Here is a 24467-nt window from a genome sequence, read left to right on the forward strand (position 1 = left end):
AAAAAAAAAAAAAAAAAAACACCTGTAAAGAATACTAAAAGAAAAAAGGGTAAAAACAAATAAAACACAGATTTATGGACAAAAACAGAGTAGAATGCAAGTGTTAAATCTCAATTTTTGAGTCGTCAAAAACAGAATAACTAAAAAGAACTGAACTTTCTTTTGATGTATACCAATATATACCAAGTATAGACTTTCTTTCACATCTATTCCTAGCAGAAGTCGCTCACTGTCCTTGTTCCTGTCCCTTTCATAAACAGCAGTTATCTAAGCCACAGCGCTCGGCTGAATGATGACAGGACGCCGGCTCTCAGATCTCTCCAGCTTCGCGTTCCTCAGGACTACACTCCTCGGATTTGCCATTAGAAGTTTCATAGCTGCGCTTTTTATGTTTTCGTTCTCTGTCTCTTGAGCGATCCCTATCTCTGGAGGTTCTCTCCTTTTCCCGGGAGGACCTGGAAGGAATTGAGATTATAAATATAAAATTATTACTTATAAAAAAAAAAGTTTGCATGTAGGCAGATAATATAAAAATAATACATACTGCTTGTTTCTCCCATTAGTACACATTTGTATTTGCTTTGCCGATACACTGTGGCAAACTAAGACAATGATTTGTGCAGTGTAGTGGCTGATGGTACCCTAAGGGTCTAGGATTCAGGTCCCCTCTTCTCAGAGTTAGGACAGCTACCAGACATGTATGGCATATCCTGTGGTTATACCATAAATGTTCCAGATATTAATCAAATGCCAAATGATCGGACTCGAGCATACTCCAATTGTGCTCACCCTTGCATGCACTGTATTATTAGTACCAGTGGCAGAAGGGACTTCAGTGTTATTCCAGTTATTAATTTTAAAAGGTCAAATAACCGCTTTAAAAATAAAATAAATTGTAAAATACAAGGACACTATGACAATGGTGGGAAATAAGTGCACTGCGGCCCTACAGGTTCGGGAGACTTACATTGAAAACAGTATCTAGGATTTATTTTTGAATTAGTAAAAAGTGGGCAAATGCGTAAAAGTAAACTGCGAGACACTGTTACTTCTTAAATCACAGGACATACTTGGACTTGGAACTCCGATCTTTGCTCCTATCCCGACTTCGGTGATGACTGCGACTACGGCTGCGACTGCCAGAACGTGATCTATGGTGGTGACGTTTATCACGGGATCTGGAACGTGTCTTTCGCTTGCGTTCCCGAGAGGAAGAACGGTTTCTGCGTTTCTCCTTGGATCCAGATCTAGACAGGAATAAAATGGGACGTTCAATACAATTAGCACATTAAATCAGAATACGGCAGATTTTACTATCCTGATCATAGAGAGGGTTCAACAGAACAGTCACTAAATTAAAAAGCATCACAGCCTCAGCTGCCAGTGACAGCTCCTCTTTATAGGAAATAGATCGGTTTAAAGAAGCCTGTTTTGGTCATTACCTTCTTTTCAACTTGTCACGTTCTTCTCTGTCTCTCTCCTCTCTGCGCTTTAATCTATCTTGATTTCGCTTCTCCTGCTTTTCAGCCACGATTCTCTATTTGAAAGAGTTCACATTATATTAGTAAATAGATTAAAAAAAAAAAAAATGCAGAAATTAATATTTTTTTTTCCATTTAAAATGTGTAAAAAAACAAAACAAAAAAATATTCTACTACTTGGTTGCAGATCCAATCCAGTATCCTCAGGTATGCTACATGTGTATCTAGCCAGAATTTGCAGCCATTAGATCGGTAAAATATGTAAAAAGTGTTTTTCTTTATTCACATATTCAGATTTCATAATCCGAGGCATGTTCATTATACCAACAGATTAGCCTCACTGAACTTAAATGAAGCTAATCCATGAGAAATCTGCACCTGCAGGTTTCCTGACAGTGCAAACCCTAATGGTGGGAACACCTTGTTAGGCAGAACAACAAGTAAACAGTTACATAGAAATAATAAAAAAAAAATACCTTTAACTCATCTAATTTCTCACGTATTTCAATGAATCCCAAGTGTAACTTGCCCCCAAAGTGGTCAGCCAGTCTTCTGTCATTATCATGGAGTCCCAGATAGGCAGAACACACTTCACATACTCTCAGCTTTTGCTGCTGGAAACTTGAGGCTGGCATAGAACTGCGGTAAATTTCCTGTAATGTAAGTAAAGTTTTAATACTTAAGGTCACCTAGATATAAACTTAATATCCAAAATTTCACATAAAGGTGTCTTCAAACATAACATGAAAAATCTGTCTAGATTTCAATTTGACCTACAAGACGTCTCTTTACTAGAAATAACCATCATTTAATATTTCTACTTGTGGTATGTAAGCAAGCCTACACATAAACTTAATTAAAGTGACACCGTCACCCCCTTTTTGCATTCTGACTCCTCTACACAAGTATGAGTAAATTTAGCAGTTTCATAACTTATTTTATATCATACGTCATGGTGCTTGTTCAAGTAAAAAGTGATCTTTTATCAACTGCAGATTGTGGTAAGTGGGCATTAGCGCCACTTGGCCCCACCCCTCTGTGACATCACCACCACTCAGGACCCGCCTCCTTGATGTCCATTGGTGGGCCGACCTAGAGGGGGTGGGGCCTAGATCTTTAGGCCAGTCTGTTCCAATGACCGGCGAGGGGCGGGGCTTGTGCCTATGACGTCAGAGGAGCGGAGCCAAACTGTGACGCTGTGGGCAGGGCTAAGTGGCGCTAATGCCGCGAAGCCCTGCCCACTTAACACAATCTGCAGTTGATAAAAGATCACATTTTACTTGAACAAGCAGCATGACGTATGATATACAAAATGGTATGAAAAACGCTAAATTTACCCATTGCACCTGTGTAGAGAAGTCAGAATGCAAAAAGGGGGTGACAGTGTCACTTTAAAGTACTTATTTCAGGTGACTTTTCAGGATAAGCTATCCTGTGTATTTGAGGAACAGCACTACATCTGACCATTATATACTTTGTATATAACATTTTACTGAAGATTTCTGTTCTGCAAGCAAAAGTTGTCATTATTAGTTCTCCCAGAGCTGCTGAGCAAAGCCTAATGTCTATGGTAAATGCACAAAGTAGAGCCTGTGTTTTAGAGCCGCTAAAATGTAGTAGCAGCAGCAAAATTGGAAGCTGTGTATAAGTCCCAGTTTAGTAAGAAAACTACCATAATGTTGGCTATAAAACTAGTAAACTTGTTTCAGCAAAGTGTACCACAGCAAAGGGATGCATATACATGGCAAATTTATCTTTCTAGAGCTACCTGCTGAGCACAGTTCACATTGCATCCAGGTTAATGTATTTATACATTCGTGGACAAAAACTTTAGAATAAAAAAAAAATCATAATCAAGGTTTTACCAAACAAAAAGAAAAAACAAATATCCATATTAAATCATTCCCAGCCTTAATTATGGATACTTGTTACAAGACAATAACAAACCTCAGCTTCTCTTTTCCGAATTCTGGTCTTTTCAACTTCGTCCATAACCTTCTGTGACTCTTCAACATTTCCTTCCGCTCCTAGCTGTTCGGCTTTGGCTAGCAATTTTCCAATCTCTTCATTCAGTTCATGTACTCGCTCTGCCTAAAAGGGAGGAAATACAGTAGATAATAAAGTTAAACAGAAAACAAAGCCATAGTGCAGTACCAATCACCAGTCATAATTGTAAATGCAAAGTAGTAATAAGTTAAAGCATGTCACTCAGTTCCACCTGGATCTTATCAGTACATTTTGCCCAAAAAACCCTTTAAGGGTGCCTTCACACGTAACAGATCCGCAGCGGATTTTAGCAAAATCCACTGCGGATCCCGTGCCATTCATCCCTATGAGAGCACATACTCGCAGTGGGATTCACATCCCGCTGTATGTGAGTTAACCCACAGCCGCCTGCAGCCGAGAGCATACATTACCTGCTTGGCGCCACGGCTGCATGCCAGGCTCCCATCGGTCCTGCTCAGCCAATCAGTGCACGGCAGCTTCACACATACCGTATCACAGCGGATTTGATGGTGCGGATCCGCAGCAGACTTAATCTAAATAACTGAACACAGCATCAAATCTGCTGCGGATCCTGTACTTGTGAACACACCCTTAATCTATTTTTACATAAATGTAATGGCCTTACTTTGGCAGCTACTTCTGCACTTATTTCCTCCTGAGTGTCAGCCAGTCTTTTTTTTGCAATATCAGTTCTTCGGTCACAGTCTGCAATGAATGACTGCAAGTGGTCCCTTGCCTAAAAGAGAAAACATGATTTTAGAGGAAAAAAAACAATCATATGGAAGTCAGAATAAATGCTTCTGGCACAGAAGCGCCAACATTGCAGGAAATCAAAATATACATCATAAAAGATCAAAAAGTCATATACATGTAAGACTTGGTATAAATAAAAACTATACATCTTCCTACAAAAAAATTAGCTCAGCCACGTGAAACATAAGACCGCTATGGATCTTGCAATGTGGCGACAGTTTCTGTATTTTTTTTTTGCCAGGAAACAGTTTTTACTGTGCTAAAGTGGTAACAGCCTTTTCATTTTCATTGGCTGGAGCGCATCACATGGCTTCCAGCAAGCTCAGCCAATCAGGCTGACCCCACAGTGGGGGTCCGAAGGTGTGGGGAGGGGGCCAGACCGGATTATTTAACCACATTACAAAGTTATATAACTTTGTAATGTGTGTTAAATAAGCCAAAAAATTTTTTGGGTAGGAGTTGTCCTTTAACCCCTTAGCGACCCATGACGTATCTGATACGTCATGGTGCCGCAGGGGGTGTTCAGAGCGGGGTCCCGCCGGGACCCCGCTCTGAACGGCACCGATCCCGGCTGCAATCTGCAGCCCGGCAGTGCCTCTATTAGCCGGCGCGGGTCCCGTTGCCGCGCCGGCTAATTAAGCCCTTCAATGCAGCTGTCAAACCTGACAGCTGCATTGAAGTGCTTTCTTCCGTGCATCCCTGGTGTCTAGTGGCACGGATCTCCCCCCCGCGATGCGATCGCGGGGGGGAGATCCGTTCTTCTGCCCGTGCCGGGCCTCAGCGTCGGAATGACGCTGAACCCGGCTCGGCAATAGATTGCTGTGGCCTGCAGCAGGCCATAGCAATCTATGACCGATCTAATGGATCTTTGCTGTGCATATACACAGCATTGATCTCTATGAGAGATCAGTGCTATGTATATACAAGTCCCCCAGGGGGGCTTCTAGTGTATGTAAAAAAAAAAGTAAAAAAGTGTTTTTATTAATAAAAAATCCCCTCCCCTAATAAAAGTCCAAATCACCCCCCTTTTCCCATTTTATAAATATAAATTAATAAATAAATTAATTAATAAACATATTTAGTATCACCGCACACGTAATCGCCCGAACTATTAATTAATCACATTCCTGATCTCGCACGGTAAATGGCGTAAGCGCAAAAAAATCCCAAAGTGCAAAATTGCGCATTTTTGGTCGCATCAAATCCAGAAAAAATGTAATAAAAAGCGATCAAAAAGTCGTATATGCGCAATCAAGGTACCGGTAGAAAGAACGCATCATGGCGCAAAAAATGACACCTGACACAGCCCCATAGACCAAAGGATAAAAGCGCTATAAGCCTGGGAATGGAGCGATTTTAAGTGACATATATTTGTTAACAATGGTTTGAATTTTTTACAGGCCATCAGATACAATATAAGTTATACATGTTATATATCGTTGTAATCGTAACGACTTGAGGAACATGCATAACAAGTCAGTTTTACCATAGGGCGAACGGCGTAAATGCAAAACTCCCCGAAATCAAAACAAATTCGTTTTTTTTTCAATTTGACAGCGCAAATGATTTTTTTCCGGTTTCACAACATATTTTATGGAAAAATTATGCCTGTAATTGCAAAGTACAATTGGTTTAGCAAAAAATAAGCACTCATATAAGTCTCTAGGTGAAAAAATGCAAGCGCTATGGACTTTTAAACATAAAATGGAAAAAGCAAAAGCGCAAAAACGAAAATTGGCTTTGACCTTAAGGGGTTAAAGCCCAAACTGGCTACAGCACCAATGGGTTAAAGAAAATGTATCAGGTACATCAATTTGGTTTTTTTACATTAACGGATCGGCACCGGCATGGGAATGCCGGTGACGCGGTCCTTTTTTTGAACCGCCGCCCGGTTCCTACACACGGAGCCAGTCTATTTCTAAGCACCGTCCCAGAGCACAGGCCCACTAGCCCCCAGTGTGATGAAATTTTGATTCTAATAGAGCCACATCACAGTGAGGAGGAGAGATTTTACCTGATGGTACATTCGCTTTAAGTTAATGTTATGTTTATTTCTAATTTAGCATTGCTTTGCTATACAAGTGTCCCTTTTATAAGAGCGATCAGAAGAGTACAGTGCACAGGGTTCCAGTTTGGCAGGTATTGGGCTTTCTGTGTACTATAATTGAGTACCATGTATATTGCATATGCTTGGAAAAGCTGCTGGCACACAAGCCTAAAGCAGTAAGGCTAATCATACTTCCTGAGGCATATGAATTGGGGCGGGGGATTAATGCATTAGGTCAGAAGATTTGAGTTGTGTTATATTATCAGTGGGGGTCCCAGTGGCTGTACCTGCAATGATCAGATATTCAAGGGGCATTCACATGTCCACAGAACACTGTCCCTGCACAAGTGGTGTTCTGCGGATTGGACTTCGGGGCTGCGCATCATGATTAAGTTAGTTGTCGGGAGCTCCCAAACTGTGTACTAGTTCACAACACTAGTGTATAGCAACGATCCTTGTGATAATCGGCGCGTTTAACCCATAGACGCACTAGGACGTTATAGTACGTCCTGGCAGGAGGTTACTATCCGCACCAGGACGTACTATAACTTCCCGGCTCCCGGTGCTCACTGTTTACATAAACAGTGACCGGGAGCCGAAACTAAACTGTCAGCTGATAGCTGACAGTTTAGTGTAGCTGCTGCTGGAGCCCCTGAAGGGCTCCAGTACAACCAATCACCGGCATCAGAGGATCGGTAACGATCCACGGATGACGGTGAAATAAGCAGTAAACCCCCGGTCCCGGTCTCTGCCGAGTTCCGGGATCCGGGGGAAGCTGCTGCCGCACCGTCCCCGCCCCCCACTGCCGTGTGTTTCTGACCCCCCCCCCCCCCCCGGTGCCGTGTCCTGTGTCCTCCGTACCCCCCCTCCCGTGTCCTGTGTCCTCCGTACCCCACCACCTCCCGTGATGTTGTGTCCTCCGTCCTCCCCTGATCCGTGTCCTCCGTTCCTCCCCCTCCCTTGATGTATCCTCCCCCGATCCTCCCCCTGCTCCTGTGACATCCTGCCCCCTATCCATACCACCCACCCACCACCGCCGCCGCCGCTCCTCACCGGAGGTTCACAGCCGTGGTCACTCCATCCCCCTCCTCCTTGCAGCATCACTAGCTCGCCGGATCCCGGAGCTCAGAGTGGGTTCCGGGACCGGAGAGCCAGTGCTGCAAGGAGCGATCTCTGCTGTGACCCCCTCCTGCTGCAGCAGCATGTACCAGCGTCTGTGTAATGACGCTGGTACATGCTGCTATATACTGTGATTGGCAGCTCTGTGATCAGAGCTGCCAATCACAGTATCTGATCATGGATGCAGGCTCTGATCCCTGACTTTGTGAGGAAATCAGAGCCTGCATCCATATATTGTAAAAAACACACACACACACATTTAATAAAAAGTACCCCCTCCCCAGTGATCTCCCAGTAATAAGGGAGATCAGTTAGTTAGTGTCCGTCAGTCAGCGCCCGTTAGTAAGCGTCAGTCAGCGTCCGTTAGTAAGCGTCAGTCAGCGTCCGTTAGTAAGCGTCAGTCAGCGTCCGTTAGTAAGCGCCAGTCAGCGTCCGTTAGTAAGCGCCAGTCAGCGTCCGTTAGTAAGCGCCAGTCAGCGTCCGTTAGTAAGCGCCAGTCAGCGTCCGTTAGTAAGCGCCAGTCAGCGTCCGTTAGTAAGCGCCAGGCAGCGTCCGTTAGTAAGCGCCAGGCAGCGTCCGTTAGTAAGCGCCAGGCAGCGTCCGTTAGTGAGCACCAGGCAGCGTCCGTTAGTAAGCACCAGGCAGCGTCCGTTAGTAAGCATCAGTCAGCGTCCTTTAGTAAGCGTAAGCGTCTGTCAGTATCAGTCAACGTCCGTTAGTAAGTGTAGTGTCAGTAAGTGTCCGTTAGTAAGCGTCAGTATCAGTCAATGTCCGTTAGTAAGAGTCAGTCAGCGTCCATTAGCAGGTGTCAGCAAGCGTCAGTCACCTTCTGTAAGTGTCAGCCAGCGTCCATTAGTAAGAGTCTGTTAGTGTCCGTTACTGAGCATCAGTCAGTGTCAGTTAGTTATCGTCAGTCAGCATCCATTAGTAAGTGTGAGTAAGTGTCAGTCAGTGTCCGTTAGTAAGTGTGAGTAAACGTCAGTCCGCGTCCGTTAGTAAGTGTCAGTAAATGTCCGTGCATTTACTGCTACAGCAGTAGTGCACACAGACATAGATGCTCCTTCTCTTCTGAACCCTGTTGTGCACCCGTACAATAATTTACGTTCACAAATGGGGTATTTCCGTACTCAGGAAAAATTGCTTTACAAATATTGGGGGGCTTTTTCTCCTCCAAGCTTTTGGAAATTTGAAAAATTTGGGGTTTCACCAATGCATAAGTGTGAAAAATGTGATTTTTCATTTTCACGGTCCACTTTTGCAAAAAACTGTGAAAAACCTGTAGGGTCCAAATGCCCGCTGCCCCCCTTGTTACATTCCTTAGGGGGTATAGTTTTCAAAATGGGGTCACTTCTGGGGGGTTCCCACTGTCTCGGCACTAGGGGGGCTCTGTAACTGTAACATGGTCTCCTACATTTATTCCAGCCAAATCCACACTCCAAAATTTAAAGGGTGCTCCCTCTCTTCTGAGCCATGTTGTGCGCTTGTGCAACACTTTATGTCCACAAATGGGGTATTTATAAAAACTGCAGATTCAGAGGAATAAATGTTTTATTGCATTTTACTTTTTATAGCTGGTTTGGTATGAAAAAAATAGGATTGAATTGCAATGTCTGCAAAGAAAGTGGAAATTTTTACTTTTCACATCTACTTTGCAGTTATTCCTGTGAAATGCCTAAAGGGTTAAAAACTGTTTTAAATTTCAATTTGAATACTTCAAAGGGTGAAGAGTTCAAAATGGGGGAGATTATGGGGGTTTCTAGTATACAGGCCTCTGGAATATGCTTCAAAACTGAACTGGTCCCTAAAAAAAATCTGAGTTTAAATTTTCACAAAAATTTAGAAAATTGCTAATAAACTATTACGGCCTCTAAAATACTAAAAAAGTTAAAGCATGCCCACCAAATGCTGCCAACATAAAGTAGACATGTTATAGATGTGAATTAATCAATAACCTTTGTGGCATAGCTATCTTCCTTATTGGCAGAGACTTTCAAATTTAGAGAAATGCAATTTTTTTCAATTTTTCACAACATTTTGGAGTTTTTCACAAAAAAAGTTAAAGGTATCGGCCCAAATGTACCACTAACATAAAGTAGAACATGTCACGAAAAAACTATCTTGGAACCACAAGGATCGGTAAAAGCATTCCAGAGTTATTAATATATAAAGTGACACGTCATATTTGAAAAATTTGGCCGTGTCATAAACACCAAAACTAGCTGTGTCCCCTAAGGGTTAAAAGGGCCTTTAGGGTAGCTTTACACATACTGACTCGCAGCGTTACGGCTAGGTCCTGGCAGATCACTTTCACTACATACACAAAGCCGTCTGAACGACCGCTGCGTGTATGTAATTCTGCCGGCCGCTTAACCCATTCAGCTCCCGCTCTGTATACATTACCTGTCCTCGCTGCACGGGGTCCCGGCGTACTGCTCTCCCGCCTGGCCAATCAGTGTGTTGCCCTGCCGCAGCCACTGATTGGCCGGGCGGGAGAGCAGTACGCGAGTTGGTACGTGTGAAGCTACCCTTAGTCCGTTACTGCACGTGTGATCCAGATTAAAACGGCATTAGATTTTAAGAGTTTTAAAATATAGCTGTTGTATAGAAAACAAATAAAGAGCCTATGTTTACCTCTCCAAGCTCCCCTGTTGTTCTCCTAAGGGTCTCCAGTGTCCCTGCCAATTGCAGCCGCCTCCACTTCTGAGACGAACTCGTGTTGGGAGCGACAGCCCACTCAGCCAATCAATGGCCTGTGGCGCTGTACTGTCCCAGTCAGAAGTGGAGGCGGCAACAATCAGCAGACACACTGGAGACCTATAGGGGGACACCAGGGAAGCATGGAGGAACAAAAAAGCATAGGCCCTTGTTTTCTATATAACAGCAGCAATATATTAAGTTGCCTAACGTCCGATAACCCCTTTGATCACTAACAACTGCACAAAACCAACATGGACAAATCCTTATCTGCTGTTAAATAACCAAAAACTTACATCAAGTTCAAAGAAGAAGTCTTGCTGTTTAGAGGCAATCTCATAATCTGCTCTCAATGCCAAGTCATGTACCTTCAAACATTCTCCCAGATCCATTCTCTGCAGGGAAAGAAACAGACATTATTGAAGGAGAATGTGAGTATAGCTAGTATTAAAAAATTTACAACTGGTCTACAAAGATAACATAAAAACAGATGCCCAACAAACAATACTGGGGAGGCTACATGATCACTGTATAGAGGACAGGGGTAGTGCTATTTTTGCAAGAAAGTAGCTGTGCTTTATCTAATCCTGGATAACCCTTAAATGGAACCAATCACACTAAAATTGGCCATAAAGCTAAGGAGACATGCTGGTACATCACCCAGCCCGCTTCCCAAACATCCACCTGTACCCTCCATCCCCTGAACATACAGACTGCAAAGTTAGTTTAATAACCTCCCATTAATCAAGACAAATGGGGACACTATTTCCCAGTTTCAGAGTTCAGCATTTGGAAGTGTTTTGTGGGCCCTTAGAGTTCAAATGGAGCACTGGGCGATTGCGCCCCTGGGATTGGTGAGAGTCCAGGTAGTCACACCCCCATTGAGCAGCTTGTTAGGATAGGGGTTAAACAAGATGGCAGTACCTGTTTTAAAACAAAATGCCCAACACCCAACAGTACCGACATCATCCATCAGCAGGAGTCTCAGGAGATCTCCATACATTTTATAATGACAGCCGCCATAAGTGTATGGGGACCTTTAGCACAGTGCTAACACTCTTTCGCACTGGCACCCCTGTTTACAACCTCATAATAATGTGCTCTACTTGCCTACTTATGATCTTCTGAACACAATGGAGCCTCAGAAACTGGCCAGTGTGTACAGATCAGTAAAACAGGGAGAGCAAATCATCAGAGAAAGTAAATATTACACTTCTAATGCAAGTACATATCTCAAAAACAATAATAGTAGCTTTGCTAGTAAAATATTAACATTTTGTTATATTGGGGACAAATTTTATACTAATTGGTAAAGTCCTAACAAAGTAAAATAAAAACTCAAGATATTCCAGTCCTCCCTCCTGAGCCGATCTTTTTCCTTCCAAACACTTTCCAATCTGCACTACGAGCCCACTGAGGCATCATCAGTAGTAGTAAGAACAGCACAAGACTTGTCAGCACAGGTTTATTATTTTAGTGCATGGGAAGGCATATACCCAACTTTCAGATTTGCCCTGAAACCCCCTTTAAACTGGAGAGTATAATTTCTTATTTTATCATATTTCCAAGCAATGCCACTACGCTTTGAAACACAGTATTTTCTCGAGCTACTTTTCCTCAAATGAGTTTAATGATAATTGTCAGGTATAATGAAGGGAAATTAAAGGGTTTATCTGTGACTCCTCGATAAACTCCCATTGCATTAAGTTCTGTGGTTGTTGTATGTTCTATATACACTTTATTTCTAGGAATTATGTACTTCCTGTAATGTCAGCATCTGTTTCCTGTTCCTTCCACTAAACATGATCACAGGTGGAGTCATCAGGGTGGGGCAGGTGTCCCTCCCATTGGCTGGCTGGAATTCCACATTGATTTTAGCCCTGCCCCTGTAGGAAAATGTTGGGACTCTGGGAGAAGCTGTAGCAGAAAGGGCAGCATGAAATGAAGGAAAGCTGGGGCTGATGGCTATCTTGTTGGAGTCCAAAACTACAAAGCTAACCACTGTGCCAACTACAAGGTAGCCATCAGCCTCCGCTCTACTCCATTTCATACCACTCTTTCTGTTACAGCTTCTCCAGAGCCCCAACATTAGCTCTGCCAGGGCTAAAATGAATGTGAAATGCCAGCCAGCCAATGGGAGGGACACCTGCCCCACCCGCCTGATGACTCCACCAGTGATCACGTTCAGTGGAAGGAACAGGAAACAGATATTGAATGTGACATCACAGGAAGTAAAGAAATTACAAGCAGATTGGTCACGTGACTGAACCTGAGAACACAAGGGCTATACATAAATAAGTGTATATAGAACATACAACACCCACAGAAGTCAATGCAATGAGAGTTTATTGAAAAGTCCCAGATAACCCCTTTAATGATAAAACTACTTTCTATTAAGGACCTTAATAGATCGGCCATATAAATCATTATTCCTGGCGCAATGGATGGATGTAAACGATGGCTCGAGGGAGTGGTCGCTAGGTAACTAAGATCTTCCTGATTAGAATGACAATCAGATCTTTGTAGCAGAACTACTCATGACTAATTGTTCATAGACTGTTTATTAAAGTCATTCTGTGTACAGGCACCTTAATATAGAGTTAGATAATAAACACAAATTACAGTCATGGCCAAAAGTTTTGAGAATGACACAAACATTTATTTTTACAAAGTCTACTGCTTCAGTTTTTAAAATGGCAATTTGCATATACTCCAGAATGTTATAAAGAGTGATCAGCTTGACAGCAATTACTTGCAAAGTCAATATTTGCCTAGAAAATGAACTTTAACCCCCTAAAACACATTTCAACATTATTGCAGTCCTGCCTTAAAAGGACCAGCTAACATCGTTTCAGTGATTGCTCCATTAACACAGGTGTGGGTGTTGATGAGGACACCACTGGACACTTTAAAAGGAGGCTGGTGCTTGGCATCATTGTTTCTCTTCTGTTAACCATGGTTATCTCTAAACAAACACGTGCAGTCATCATTGCACTGCACAAAAATGGCATTACAGGGAAGAGTATTGCAGCTAGAAAGATTGCACCTCAGTCAACCATCTATCGCATCATCAAGAACTTCAAGAAGAGAGGTTCCATTGTTGCCAAAAAGGCTCCAAGGCGCCCAAGACAGACCAGCGAGCGCCAAGGCCGTCTCTTAAAGGTGTTTCAGCTGTGGGATTGGGCTACCAGCAGTGCAGAGCTTGCTCAGGAATGGCAGCAGGCAGGTGTGAGTGCATCTGCACGCACTGTGAGCAAGGCCTGGTCTCAAGGAGGGCAGCAAAGAAGCCACTTCTCTCCAGAAAAAACATCAGGGACAGACTGATATTCTGCAAAAGGTACAGGGAGTGGACTGCTGAGGACTGGGGTAAAGTCATTTTCTCTGATGAATCCCCTTTCCGATTGCTTGGGACATCTGGAAAACAGCTTATTCGGAGAAGACAAGGTGAGCGCTACCACCAGTCTTGTCTCATGCCAACTGTAAAGCATCCTGAAACCATTCATGTGTGGGGTTGCTTCTCAGCCAAGGGAATCGGCTCTCTCACAGTCTTGCCTAAAAACACAGCCATTAAAACAGAATGGTACCAGAATGTCCTCCAAGAGCAACTTCTCCCAACCGTCCAAGAGCAGTTTGGCAATCAACAATGCATTTTCCAGCATGATGGAGGACCTTGCCATAAAGCAAAGGTGATAACTAAATGGCTCAGGGAACAAAACAGAGATTTTGGGTCCATGGCCTGGAAACTCCCCAGAACTTGTGGTCAATCATCAAGAGACGGGTGGACAAACAAAAACCAACAAATTCTGACAAAATGCAAGCATTGATTGTGCAAGAATGGATTGCTATCAGTCAGGATTTGGTCCAGAAGTTGATTGAGAGCAGCCAGGGAGAATTGCAGAGGTCCTGAAGGGTCAACACTGCAAATATTGACTTGCTGCATTAACTCATTCTAGCTGTTAATATAAGCTTTTGTTACTCGTAATATGATTGCAATTATATTTCTGTTTGTGATAAAAACATCTGACAAACATACATAAAAACCAGAGGGCAGCAGATCATGTGAAAATATAAGATTTGTGTCATTATCAAAACTTTTGGCCATGACTGTACATAGTAAACATAAACATACCGTTCCAGAGAGTATATCATGGGGACAGCAATTGAGCAGATGGCTTTTGCACACTCTGTCGTCACTAAACTTGATCCGCTGTCTTGTCGTATCGCCTGAAAAAGATTACCCATAATATCTGATATTAGATATCCACAAGTCTTAGCTATGGAGCATAACTTCAGCCTAACCTGGTTATACTGACTAGGCACTAAACTCTGAAATGGCATCAGTGTCTTTTTTTTTTTTTTTGGAGGGTATCGAACCTAAACTTTTATCAGAGCTATGTAATATTGTTCTTTCAATCCGTTTGCAGGTTCTGAAGTATAATTCATGTGGCCATGTGGAAGGCTGGATAAGATGCACAAAAACTTAGTAATGAGAAATTTAAAGCACAAGTGCAAAGGGTGAGGGGGTTGGGATTTTGCTTTCGTAGTACAGAACGGATGGAAACAAACCAAGAGGATGGAAGCTATTGTTCCATTGTAGGACTATGGGACAGTTGTAGCAAAATTACAAAGCACTAGAAAACACTGCATCAGGGACTATCGTCTTCCTACTCCTAAAGCGGACCATCAGGTACAAAGGCTAAGGCTCTGTTCACATATGCACTGAAGGTTCCATTAGAAATCTGTGTGCTGCACTACTTTGTACAGTAAATAAATCCCAAGACAGAAACGCAAAGGACCCATTATAGTCAATGAAGCCTGTTGGTACAACGTGTTTCTGTCATAGCAATCCAACAATGGAGCAGAACAGAAATGCTTAAGGCAGATGTGAACAAGTCCTGAGCCAGTCTATTCTAGTTTTGTAAGCAAAATAAATGTGTTAAGACAAAAGCCTTTACTGAAGACTAGCAGGTAAAGTGACATGAGAAGGCAGGAGGTAATACAAACCTGAAGAGTACTTACACTAGTCAAGACCCAGGAATAAAGATAGTGTGCAACATTTTACCAACATTACCCTTCTTGTGCTCTGTGGACTGATGTGACCAGCTGGAGCCCCACACAGATTTTCCTATGTTTTTGCTTTTCCTTTGATGTAGATAATTAAAAAAGCAAAAAGGGCGACATCCAAATGGTATAAACTATTTTCCGATTACGATACTGGCAATTGTTTTCACAACTCGAATGTGAAGGTAAAGGTGTTACATGAACAAATGCAGCTCTGCTAGGAGGGGGGTGATAGGATATTACTAAATGACTGACACTTAAGTGCAATAATGCAGAAAACATGGCGAGGGCCGAGTCAGATATATATAATGTTTATTTTTACTAAAGAGATGGGAAAGAACGTCATCTCTAGTTCTCACAGTTATAAACACTACATACTGTTATAATAATGTCTGCTTTACCTGCAGACGACATGTTAAGTATTCATATACTAGCCCTGTTCAACCAACTTAAAGACTATAGGTGGAACTACAATGTTTTTGTACACATTTAGGCTTGATCATTTATCTGCCTTGCTAGCAAAAGGGCCCGTACACTTTATACTTCTGTTGGCTGAAGCTGCCACTCCCAGGCTGCGGCATACCCCTCCCCATAGAGGACATAGAAACGTTTGACCACGCCAAACGTTCCTGTGTATGGGGAAGACAGGAAACACAACTGTCGGCAGACAGTAATTGAAGGTTCATGGACACCTTTAGACTGTCTCCCTAAGCCTCTCTCAGGGCAGCGTGCAACTCTGTGAGCGGTGTCCAGGCTGCTGACATCCTTGGTAGTTGGGACTTGGGAGCTGGTAAGTATATTTTTAGGGCTTCTTTGTCCTCCTCTGAGATCCCACATGTCCCTAGGGCTTGTGGATCATCTCTGGAGGTGAGTGTAATCTCAGTGGGAGACACAGAAAAGCAGCACTGATTCAGCACAGCACCACCGCATCCCGACCTCACTTCTTCCCCAAACCAGGAAGTGAGGGCGGGACACAGCGGTGCCGAGCTGATTCAGACAAGTGAGAAAGAATTTTATGTAGAATCCAGTGCTGTAAGCAAATTGGTTGTCATCATGTATATAAGTAATGATTATGTTCATGCCCATCTGTTTCAATGTTGTTCATTAAAAGAGGATGGCAAATAACCCTAGGTAAGACAATTTAATGGTAGTTTTTCCTAAAATAGCTTTCACAACATATCAATACAGCAGGTGAGGGTCTGGATGTTGAAAATCCCTTGAACTAAAGAATGGGCCATTTTTGGTGCTGGCTGTAACAGAGGGGTAGCAATATATTCACAAGTTTTTCCTACGAAAAATAATGGGGTACTTCAACCTCACAAAAATTAAGTTAGAGCTCTATAAAAAATAAAGCATACTCACCTGCCTCTCACTGTTACCAGTCTCTGCCACTACCTGGTTTCTGTGAGTGCCTTATTAGTCATTCACTGGCTGAGACTGGTCACCATGGTGGCCAGCAGTTCTTGCAGGGACGTGCTTCACAGGAACCAGCAGTGAGTGACGAGGACTGGGAGCTGTCATAACAGCAGCGGTGAAGGCCAGGCAGGCGAGTTTGCTTTTTAAAAAAAAAAAAAAAAAAAAAATCATAGTATTCTGACAGTGTAATTTGTTTTGGGAGGGTTAAATACTTCTGTGGGCATATCAACAGGTTTAAAAGTAATTTTTGCCTGTTCTTGGATTGTACTTCTTCGCCATAGATCTTCATTTAAAATGTTCTCAGTTTCTCTTCTGCAGCTTTCTGCATGTTTTTATTTATTTAGCATCTCTGACAGTCACAAATCTGAGATGGTGTTCCAGAGTGTATGCCCGACCACTGCTCCATTCACACAACTCCTGCCCACAGTCATACCGTGATAAGCAACAGGGAAAACAGAACCTCTGTTTTTTTTTTTCTTTTATGATCAGTGGGGACTCCGGCAATCAAACATCCTGTGCTTAGGTAATAAATGTTGACACTGAGAAAATCCATTTAAATCTAACTAACAATTAGGGGGATTAATCGGATAAAGTCAGACACTAATATGTGTTTTAGTCATCTTGCCTTTTAACAGAATTTAGAGATATTCTTTACAGCAAGCCCCATGGATATAGACACTATAGAGTGAAGGGACTTTAGTGACCTTTAAGGGAGTTTTCTAAGCATGTGACAAGTACAGGGAAGGGAGACCCCAATGCTCTGGCCATCACCTATTGCGAATGACTTGGTCTTTTCTTATCTAACTGGTGTCACCTTTTACTGTTATCCTGTTTGAGATAAACACTGCTGGGAAATGGTCTTTACAGGACAGAAAGTTTCAGTTTACTATTAGTCTTAGTGGCCAGAAATAAAATGGTAAGATTTCATGATTTTTTATAATAGACCATAAAGTAGTAAACATCAACAAAAATAGTTTAAAAAAAAAAGTTTAACATAAAAATCTGATTTAAACAATAGGCAATTTTTGCTTACCACATTGCCTTTTAGTGGGCTGCAACCAAGTCACCAAAAATTATAAAAGCCTACGGGGCCGAGCTGTTGCTTCTACACTCCTGACAAGTGTGTGGTGGCTATATAGTACATGCCTAATTATTTTTACATTTCAACCTAGCTGGTGTCTCATTTGTCTTCCATTCCTATTCATACTACTCTAAAATATAGCAAGTGCTTCAGCCACAGCTCATCCTTTCTGGATCCAATCTAAATCTGGGATAATTTCTTATTCAGCCATACTGCCTGTGACATGAGAGTAACGTATACTTACCTGTCCCGCTCTGCAGCCAGTTCCTGGGCTGCCCACTCTGTGCCACTATTAACATTTCGGCAGCATCCGCTGACATGTCATTCCAATAGGAAATGGGCAGTCAGCATAGAGCCTTTTCCATAGATACGGCACGTCAGCGGATGTTGTCAAAACGCCAACAGTGGCACAGACTGTGCGGCCCAGGAACTGGCGGCTTCAGAAGAGCAGGACAGGTAAGTATACGTTACTGTCATGTGCCCCACAGCATGGTTAACTAATCATTCATCCCGGACAACCCCTTTAAGATCCCTAGAGTCCCTTGGCACATATTGCTAGAGTGACTTTTCTATTGTCTGGCACTTGCAAACAGTCATCCTATGGGGGACGACTTCATTTGACAACCAAATATGATATGTGGTTCTTTTCAATAGCCTATGGAGTAATGCAGATGTGACTCTGCAAAGCAATGGGTGCCGGGTTTTAATAAAAAAAAAAAAAAAAATGCAAGATACGGAGACCTATAATTGATCAAGGATTACCAAGACCATGTGAACCAACTCTGAATGGCTCGGCCTGCAACCCACATACAGCTCAAGTACCAGAGGGATTGTTTTTAGGGAACATAACAGTAAAGAGTAAAACTAGTGTTATGCCGTTTTGCAAAGTTTATTTATATTTATTAAAGGATTGAGATGACTAATATAGATAGATAGTATACCCAGAGCAACGGAACAGTTAACAGCTAAGAACACACACTGGTTTTCTTAACTCAACTTTCCTAAATCTAAAAACACACACAACCAAATGATACTACAAGTTAAGTCTTTCACATTGGTAGGAAAAATAGTTTTAGTATACCGAAAATGCAATATATAGTTCCTTCCTTAGAAACCATGCTAGCTGAGGTTTCGTTGTCTACAATAGTAGACGTGTGTCTTTTCATATACTCAGGTTGTATAGATCGGGGCGGGCAGCTGCAAAGATTTAACCTTTTTGTTTGTTACACAACTGCGTCTCTCTCCACATTCATTAACACATCTGAAAAGTTTGTTATAACTCACGGCTCGGCGAATGCGGGGCCTTTCTGATACTCCCTTGCGGATTGAAGTAGGCAGGCATAGATACATTGAACCTTTATAAATAAAACAAGGGGGCCAGATTGTTCAGTTTGTATAAAATACATTGCGTCTGCCAGCATTTTAACACAGTATCAAAGTACATGTTGATCCAGACTTAATGAAAAACAAATCTATATAGTTATTCCCTCCCCGAAAAAAAAAAAATTCAGTATGATTTCCAGGCATGTGGTTTCACAGATGGCAGCTGAAAATAAATAGGATTTCCTATGAAAAAAAATCTAAATTAAAATTTGGAGCATTGATCATATTGATTCCATGTATAGTTTTCTCTAATACATAGATTTAGTTTTAGAAGTAGTGAACAGCTCACGAAAAGTCAACGTGCTGCATAATCATAATTCAATCGCAATGTAGTGTTTAGAATAGAATTAAATGTGAAACCACATACTTGGCTGTTTCCACAAGTCATGCATATTGATTGACAGTGTGTACAGTCTCCGATAGACATTCTGCTTTACCAAAGGAGGAGGAGGAAGGCAGAAATCACAGCACGTTTCCAAGCAGAACCAAACCAGATCTGATGCTACAGACAAGTTTCCTTTACTAAACAGCAAATACCCCAATGTGTCATCACTGCAGGAAGCGCCCGCTCTGCCAGTCCTGGATGAGGCAGGAATTGTATGATCAGCCATCAATAGCTGATCAGCTAATACAGCCACCAGTCTGCTACAATACCAGAATGCAAGAGCTTTGGCTTTACACACTGTGCAGTGGCCACACTGCAGCTCAGCTCCCATTCACTTCAATGGGTGCTAATCTGCAGTAATTTGGTATAACCACTACACAATGTACAGAGCCAAGGCCTCAAACTCTGTATATTATGTACAACCAGGAGAAGCAACTGTCGATCAGCTGATCAGTAGGGGTGAAGGGTATCAGCTATTGATGGCCTATCCTGTGATCAGGCTATTAATAGATTTTCCCAGGAAAATCCATTTAACAAACTAAAGAATGATGAATTTAGGCTACTTGTAGTCATATAACCATAAGTTGGAAAAGAGTATATATCTATATATCTCAAAAATGGGTTATTAAGTCCTGAATGTTTAATAACTATAGCACAGCCAATCGGGGCGCATAAGGGGCGGCGGGAGCCGGCCAGCCTCCCGAAGATGACGTCATTGTCCCAAGATGGCGTCCGGGGTCGACAGTCATCTGGTGACTATACTGCACCACACTTCCGGGGGTGGGGAGACACGGGGAAGGGGGCCTTTCCCTTAAATAACACACATTACAAAGTTGAATAACTCTGTAAAGGTGCGTTTACACATAACGATTATCGTGCGAATTTGCGCGATAACGATCAAATTCGAACGATAATCGTACGTGTAAACGCAGCGAACGATCAAACGACGAACGAGAAATCGTTCATTTTGATCTTTCAACATGTTATCAAATCGTCGTTCGTAAAAAAAATCGCAGATCGTTCCGTGTGAACAGTCGTTCGCCAATTTAACCAATGTGTGAGATAGGCCTAAGCAATCGCAAAACGATTTTCCGTACGATATATCGTACCATCTAAACGCTGATCGTTATGGAAAAAAAAATCGTTACTCCGACATTGTTAATCGTACGATTGGGCCAATTATCGTTTCGTGTAAACGCACCTTAATGTGTGTTATTTAGTGAATAATTTTTAAACGCCGTACTACCCCTTTAACTGTGTAGGCACTAGGACCTACGAGCTCAGCCAATCACTGATCCCAGCAGTGCCTCACCTCAGCCAGTGATTGGCTGGGCAGGCAGGTCCTTGTACAGACACAAGAGATGACGCCACAACGGTGATTAGGGAAAGTACATGCTTCCTTGTTATATTACAGCAGAGCCTACTTGGCCAGACTGCTTCAGTTTAAAAATTTTCCCCAAGGATAGGACATGTGTGACAAGGAATGGGACCCCTTATAATATAAGAAATGGTGATCACAGGTCACTCAAACGCGTCGCCACTTCATTTATAGTCTATAGTAGCTGCTGTGGACACAGATGGCTAGTTATTGTTCTTCCCTGGTATCATCACCACTGTCACCAGTCCAGGAGAATTTTAAAGGGAATCTGTTAGGTCCCTGGGGCCTTACAGGTCAGCCCTAACCCTGACAGGTCAGTACAGTATCCCACTGCAATCCTCCTCAGCTCTCTCTGCCATGCCAGACCTGAAAACATTAGTTTATTTTAAAGCCACGGTTGCTGCACCCCTTCCTGCAAAGAAAGCCTGACTGACCTCAGTACAAGGTTTCTCCATGTGTATCCCCACTGTCTGGTTACAGGGCTGTTTCCTATGCCTCATCCCACACAATCACCATAAATAAAATAACTTTTTCATCTCTCTGCAGCATTGCAGAGAAAAATGTTGGAATTGACTGCTGTTCTCCTGATCCAATAGTTAGGGGGCTGTTCACATTACGTTCTGTTTACACACTGTAGGTATATGTTGGAATACTGTCAAAAAGTATTGTCATATATGTCATGGTGTACCCACAGGCTTCAACAGACTAAAATCAATGTCAGGTCTGTTTAAAGGGTATTCCCTATCCACAGGATAGGGCATAACTAAGATCATTGGGGGGTTCCAAATACTGGGGTCTCCTATTCTCGAGAACAGAGACCCCAAAACCCAAGCAGCAGAACACACGCACACCACAGCTTTATTCATTCTCTACAGAGCTGCCAGAAGCTGCATTCACCTATCTCCAACGGCTCCAGCAGAATGAATTCAGTGAAGCCATGTACATGCGGCCCAGAGCGATATCCGGTGAGAATTTCGGAGGCCCCATGCTGGAGATCCTGTGGATAGGGAATACCTTGACCAGATGGGTAAATGTTTTGTTTTATTTAGTATCCCACAAATAAAACAAAAGTGTAAGGATCTGGTCACACTTAGTAAAACAGACAGAATTCCGCCTAGAGACTCTGCTAGGAATCCGCCTGCCTCAGTGTGTCAATGCAATGCCTCCGCTTAAAGGGGTTATCCAGCGCCACAAAAGCATGGCCACTTCTCACCCTCTCTCGTCTCCAGTTCAGGTGTGGTTTGCAATTAAAGGGGTTATCCAGCGCTACAAAAACATGGCCACTTTCCCCCTACTGTTGTCTCCAGTTTGGGTGGGGTTTTGAAACTCAGTTCCATTGAAGTAAATGGAGCTTAATTGCAAACCCCACCCAAACTGGAGACAACAGTAGGGGGAAAGTGGCCATGTTTTTGTAGCGCTGGATAATCCCTTTAAGCTCGATTTACTTCAATGGAACGGAGTTTGAAACCCCGCCCAATCTGGAGACAAGAGAGGTGGAAAAGTGGCCATGTTTTCATAGCGCTGGATAACTCCTTTAAAGTGACTGTACCACATGGCCCAGGCTGAAGCACTGGAGGCGGGCCGACCCATCCTTAGTGGGAGGAAACCCCCGCCCCTCTATGATAGGGTTCCATTGATTCTAATGGAGTCACGTCATGGAGGGGCTGGGGTTTCCTCCCACTAAGGGTGGGTCGGCCCGCCTCAAGTGTTTCAGCCTGGGCCTGGTGGTACAGTCACTTTAAAGGGGTTATCCAGCGCTACGAAAAACATGGCCACTTTCCCCCTACTGTTGTCTCCAGATTGGGCGGGGTTTTGCTGCTCAGTCCCATTGAAGTAAATGGAGCTTAATTGCAAACCACACCTGAACTGGAGACAAAAGTAGGGGGAAAAGTAGCCATGTTTTTGTAGCGCTGGATAACCCCTATAAGCTCCATTTACTTCAATGGAATGGAGTTACAAACCCCACCCAATCTGGAGACAAGAGAGGTGCTGTCTCTGTAAGAAAGTGGCCATTTTTGTGTAGTGCTAGATAATCCCTTTAAAGAATTGACAGTGCGTGAGGTATCACATCCACACACTGAGGCAGGCAAGATTCCGAGCGGAGGCTCCACATGGAATTCCACCTGTTTTACTCAGTGTCAACAGACCTTAAAGGTAGGCACATCCAGGCCACATTGGGCCTGTTAGGGCCCGTTCAAACTACAGACATGTCAATGAGTGGAGAAGCGCGAGCCCTCCCATTCAAACTGATAGAAAGCAGGATTCCGCACGGAATCTTAGTGCCGATTCCGCAATATGAACGGGGCCTTAAAGTGACTGTACCACCAGGCCCAGGCTGAAGCACTGGAGGTGGGCCGACCCACCCTTAGTGGGAAAAAACCCCAGCCCCTCCATGACGTGACTCCATTAGAATCAATGGAACCCTATCATAGACGGGCTGGGGTTTCCTCCCACTAAGGGTGGGCCGACCCGCCTCCAGTGCTTCAGCCTGGGCCTGGTGGTACAGTCACTTTAAGGCATACCAGTGCACCAACAAATCTCATAATACTTTTTTTGGATCTATCTGTTGTGTAACGCCAATATGGTGTGAACAGCCCCTAACCAAGCCTTCCAGCTGCTGCAAAACCACAACTCCCAGCATGCCCTGACACTGAATTGCAGTTTTGTAGCAGCTGACTCACTAGCGCCATCTGGAGGCAGCAGCACCGAGGAGCCACTCTGCATACTGTTCCCATGGTGCACTGCCTGTTCGGCTCCACTAATTGGCTCTCCCTAATGAGAGCCGGCTGCGGACGGTTTGGTTTCAGGTCACATGGTGTCTGTATTTTATTTTCCCGCCTTCCTCACTGCAGACAAAACAACGGTCCAGTACGGAAGCCGCACACTGCCAATCCCCAGCCCTGAGCCTGCCCCAGGCAATGACACATCCCGCCATATGGAACACAGCAACAACTCACCCGCCTCATGACAGAGCAACACACAAACGGGAAACTAACGCTGAGCGGAGGAGAGCAGAGCGGCCACTTACCGTCCCTAGACGTCCCCATCAGCTGGTCGAGCATGGCGCGCATTTGGGCCTGCGCCGACATTTTGAGGAACTGGAATAGCTCTAGGCGTCAGAGATAGAACACGGTGACCATCCGCCGTTAGCGACACTCGGGGCGCTCCTGGTCCTGGTGACGGTACCCGCGGCTGTATGTCTGTCAGCGTCCGGTCCGCTCCTCACACAGCGGCCGGTGCAGCTTCACAGGACGGAGAGTGCAGACGGGTATACGGAGGTATCGCGAGAGCAAGCGGACGAGAATTCAGTCAGTCCCCGCTGGCCGCTCTGATTGGCTAGCGCGCTTCCCCGCTCGCTGCTCTCATTGGCTGCGCCGTCGTCCTGTTTGTGGTGTGTGACATCTGATTGGTCGGTGAGGAGGCAGACGCTTCCCTTTCAGCGCTGTGCCTGGTCAGGACTTGCAGTGCGGCTGAGGTGACGTGTAATAACAACAAGCAGCGCTGTCCTCCTATTGTCCTGTCGTGGACGATGTATTATGTACATGAGGTGATCCTCTAAGGCTTTGGTTCTCACATTTGTATCGAGTAACATATGGAGTACAGTGTGACTGGTCAATAAGAGGACAGCAGGTGTAAATGAGAGAACGCCTCCTTGGGCATGC

At 43.7% G+C, this 24467-nt stretch overlaps 1 protein-coding gene across 2 annotated transcripts; it reads right to left on the reverse strand.

Moving 5' to 3' along the window:
* On the reverse strand, positions 1 to 24110 carry LUC7L2 (LUC7 like 2, pre-mRNA splicing factor). Of its 2 annotated transcripts, XM_069967338.1 has the most exons (10): positions 23834 to 24110; positions 18944 to 19014; positions 14231 to 14325; positions 10398 to 10496; positions 4114 to 4224; positions 3429 to 3572; positions 1958 to 2134; positions 1443 to 1537; positions 1071 to 1247; positions 1 to 455 (listed from the first exon to the last, which is right to left on the reverse strand). In XM_069967338.1, the coding sequence occupies exons 2-10, from the start codon at positions 18999 to 19001 to the stop codon at positions 311 to 313; spliced, it is 1101 nt and encodes a 366-aa protein (XP_069823439.1). In that variant the 5' UTR covers positions 19002 to 19014; positions 23834 to 24110; the 3' UTR covers positions 1 to 310. The 2 variants fall into 2 exon arrangements, with proteins under 2 accessions (XP_069823439.1, XP_069823438.1); XM_069967337.1 differs by lacking the exon at positions 18944 to 19014.
* Between the last annotated feature and the right edge of the window lie 357 nt (positions 24111 to 24467).

This window comes from Dendropsophus ebraccatus, chromosome 4, assembly GCF_027789765.1.
Source record: "Dendropsophus ebraccatus isolate aDenEbr1 chromosome 4, aDenEbr1.pat, whole genome shotgun sequence".
NCBI lineage: Eukaryota > Metazoa > Chordata > Amphibia > Anura > Hylidae > Dendropsophus > Dendropsophus ebraccatus.

Bases quoted from the DNA above. Each gene is read 5' to 3' on its own strand.
- LUC7L2 (XM_069967337.1), bottom strand. From the start codon at position 23,894: ATGTCGGCGCAGGCCCAAATGCGCGCCATGCTCGACCAGCTGATGGGG. The intron at 4,225-10,397 runs GTAAGTTTTTGG...TTTCTCTTTTAG, and splicing joins ACTTCTTCTTTGAACTTGAT to GCAAGGGACCACTTGCAGTC. The intron at 1,248-1,442 runs GTAATGACCAAA...ATTCCTGTCTAG, and splicing joins CGTGACAAGTTGAAAAGAAG to ATCTGGATCCAAGGAGAAAC.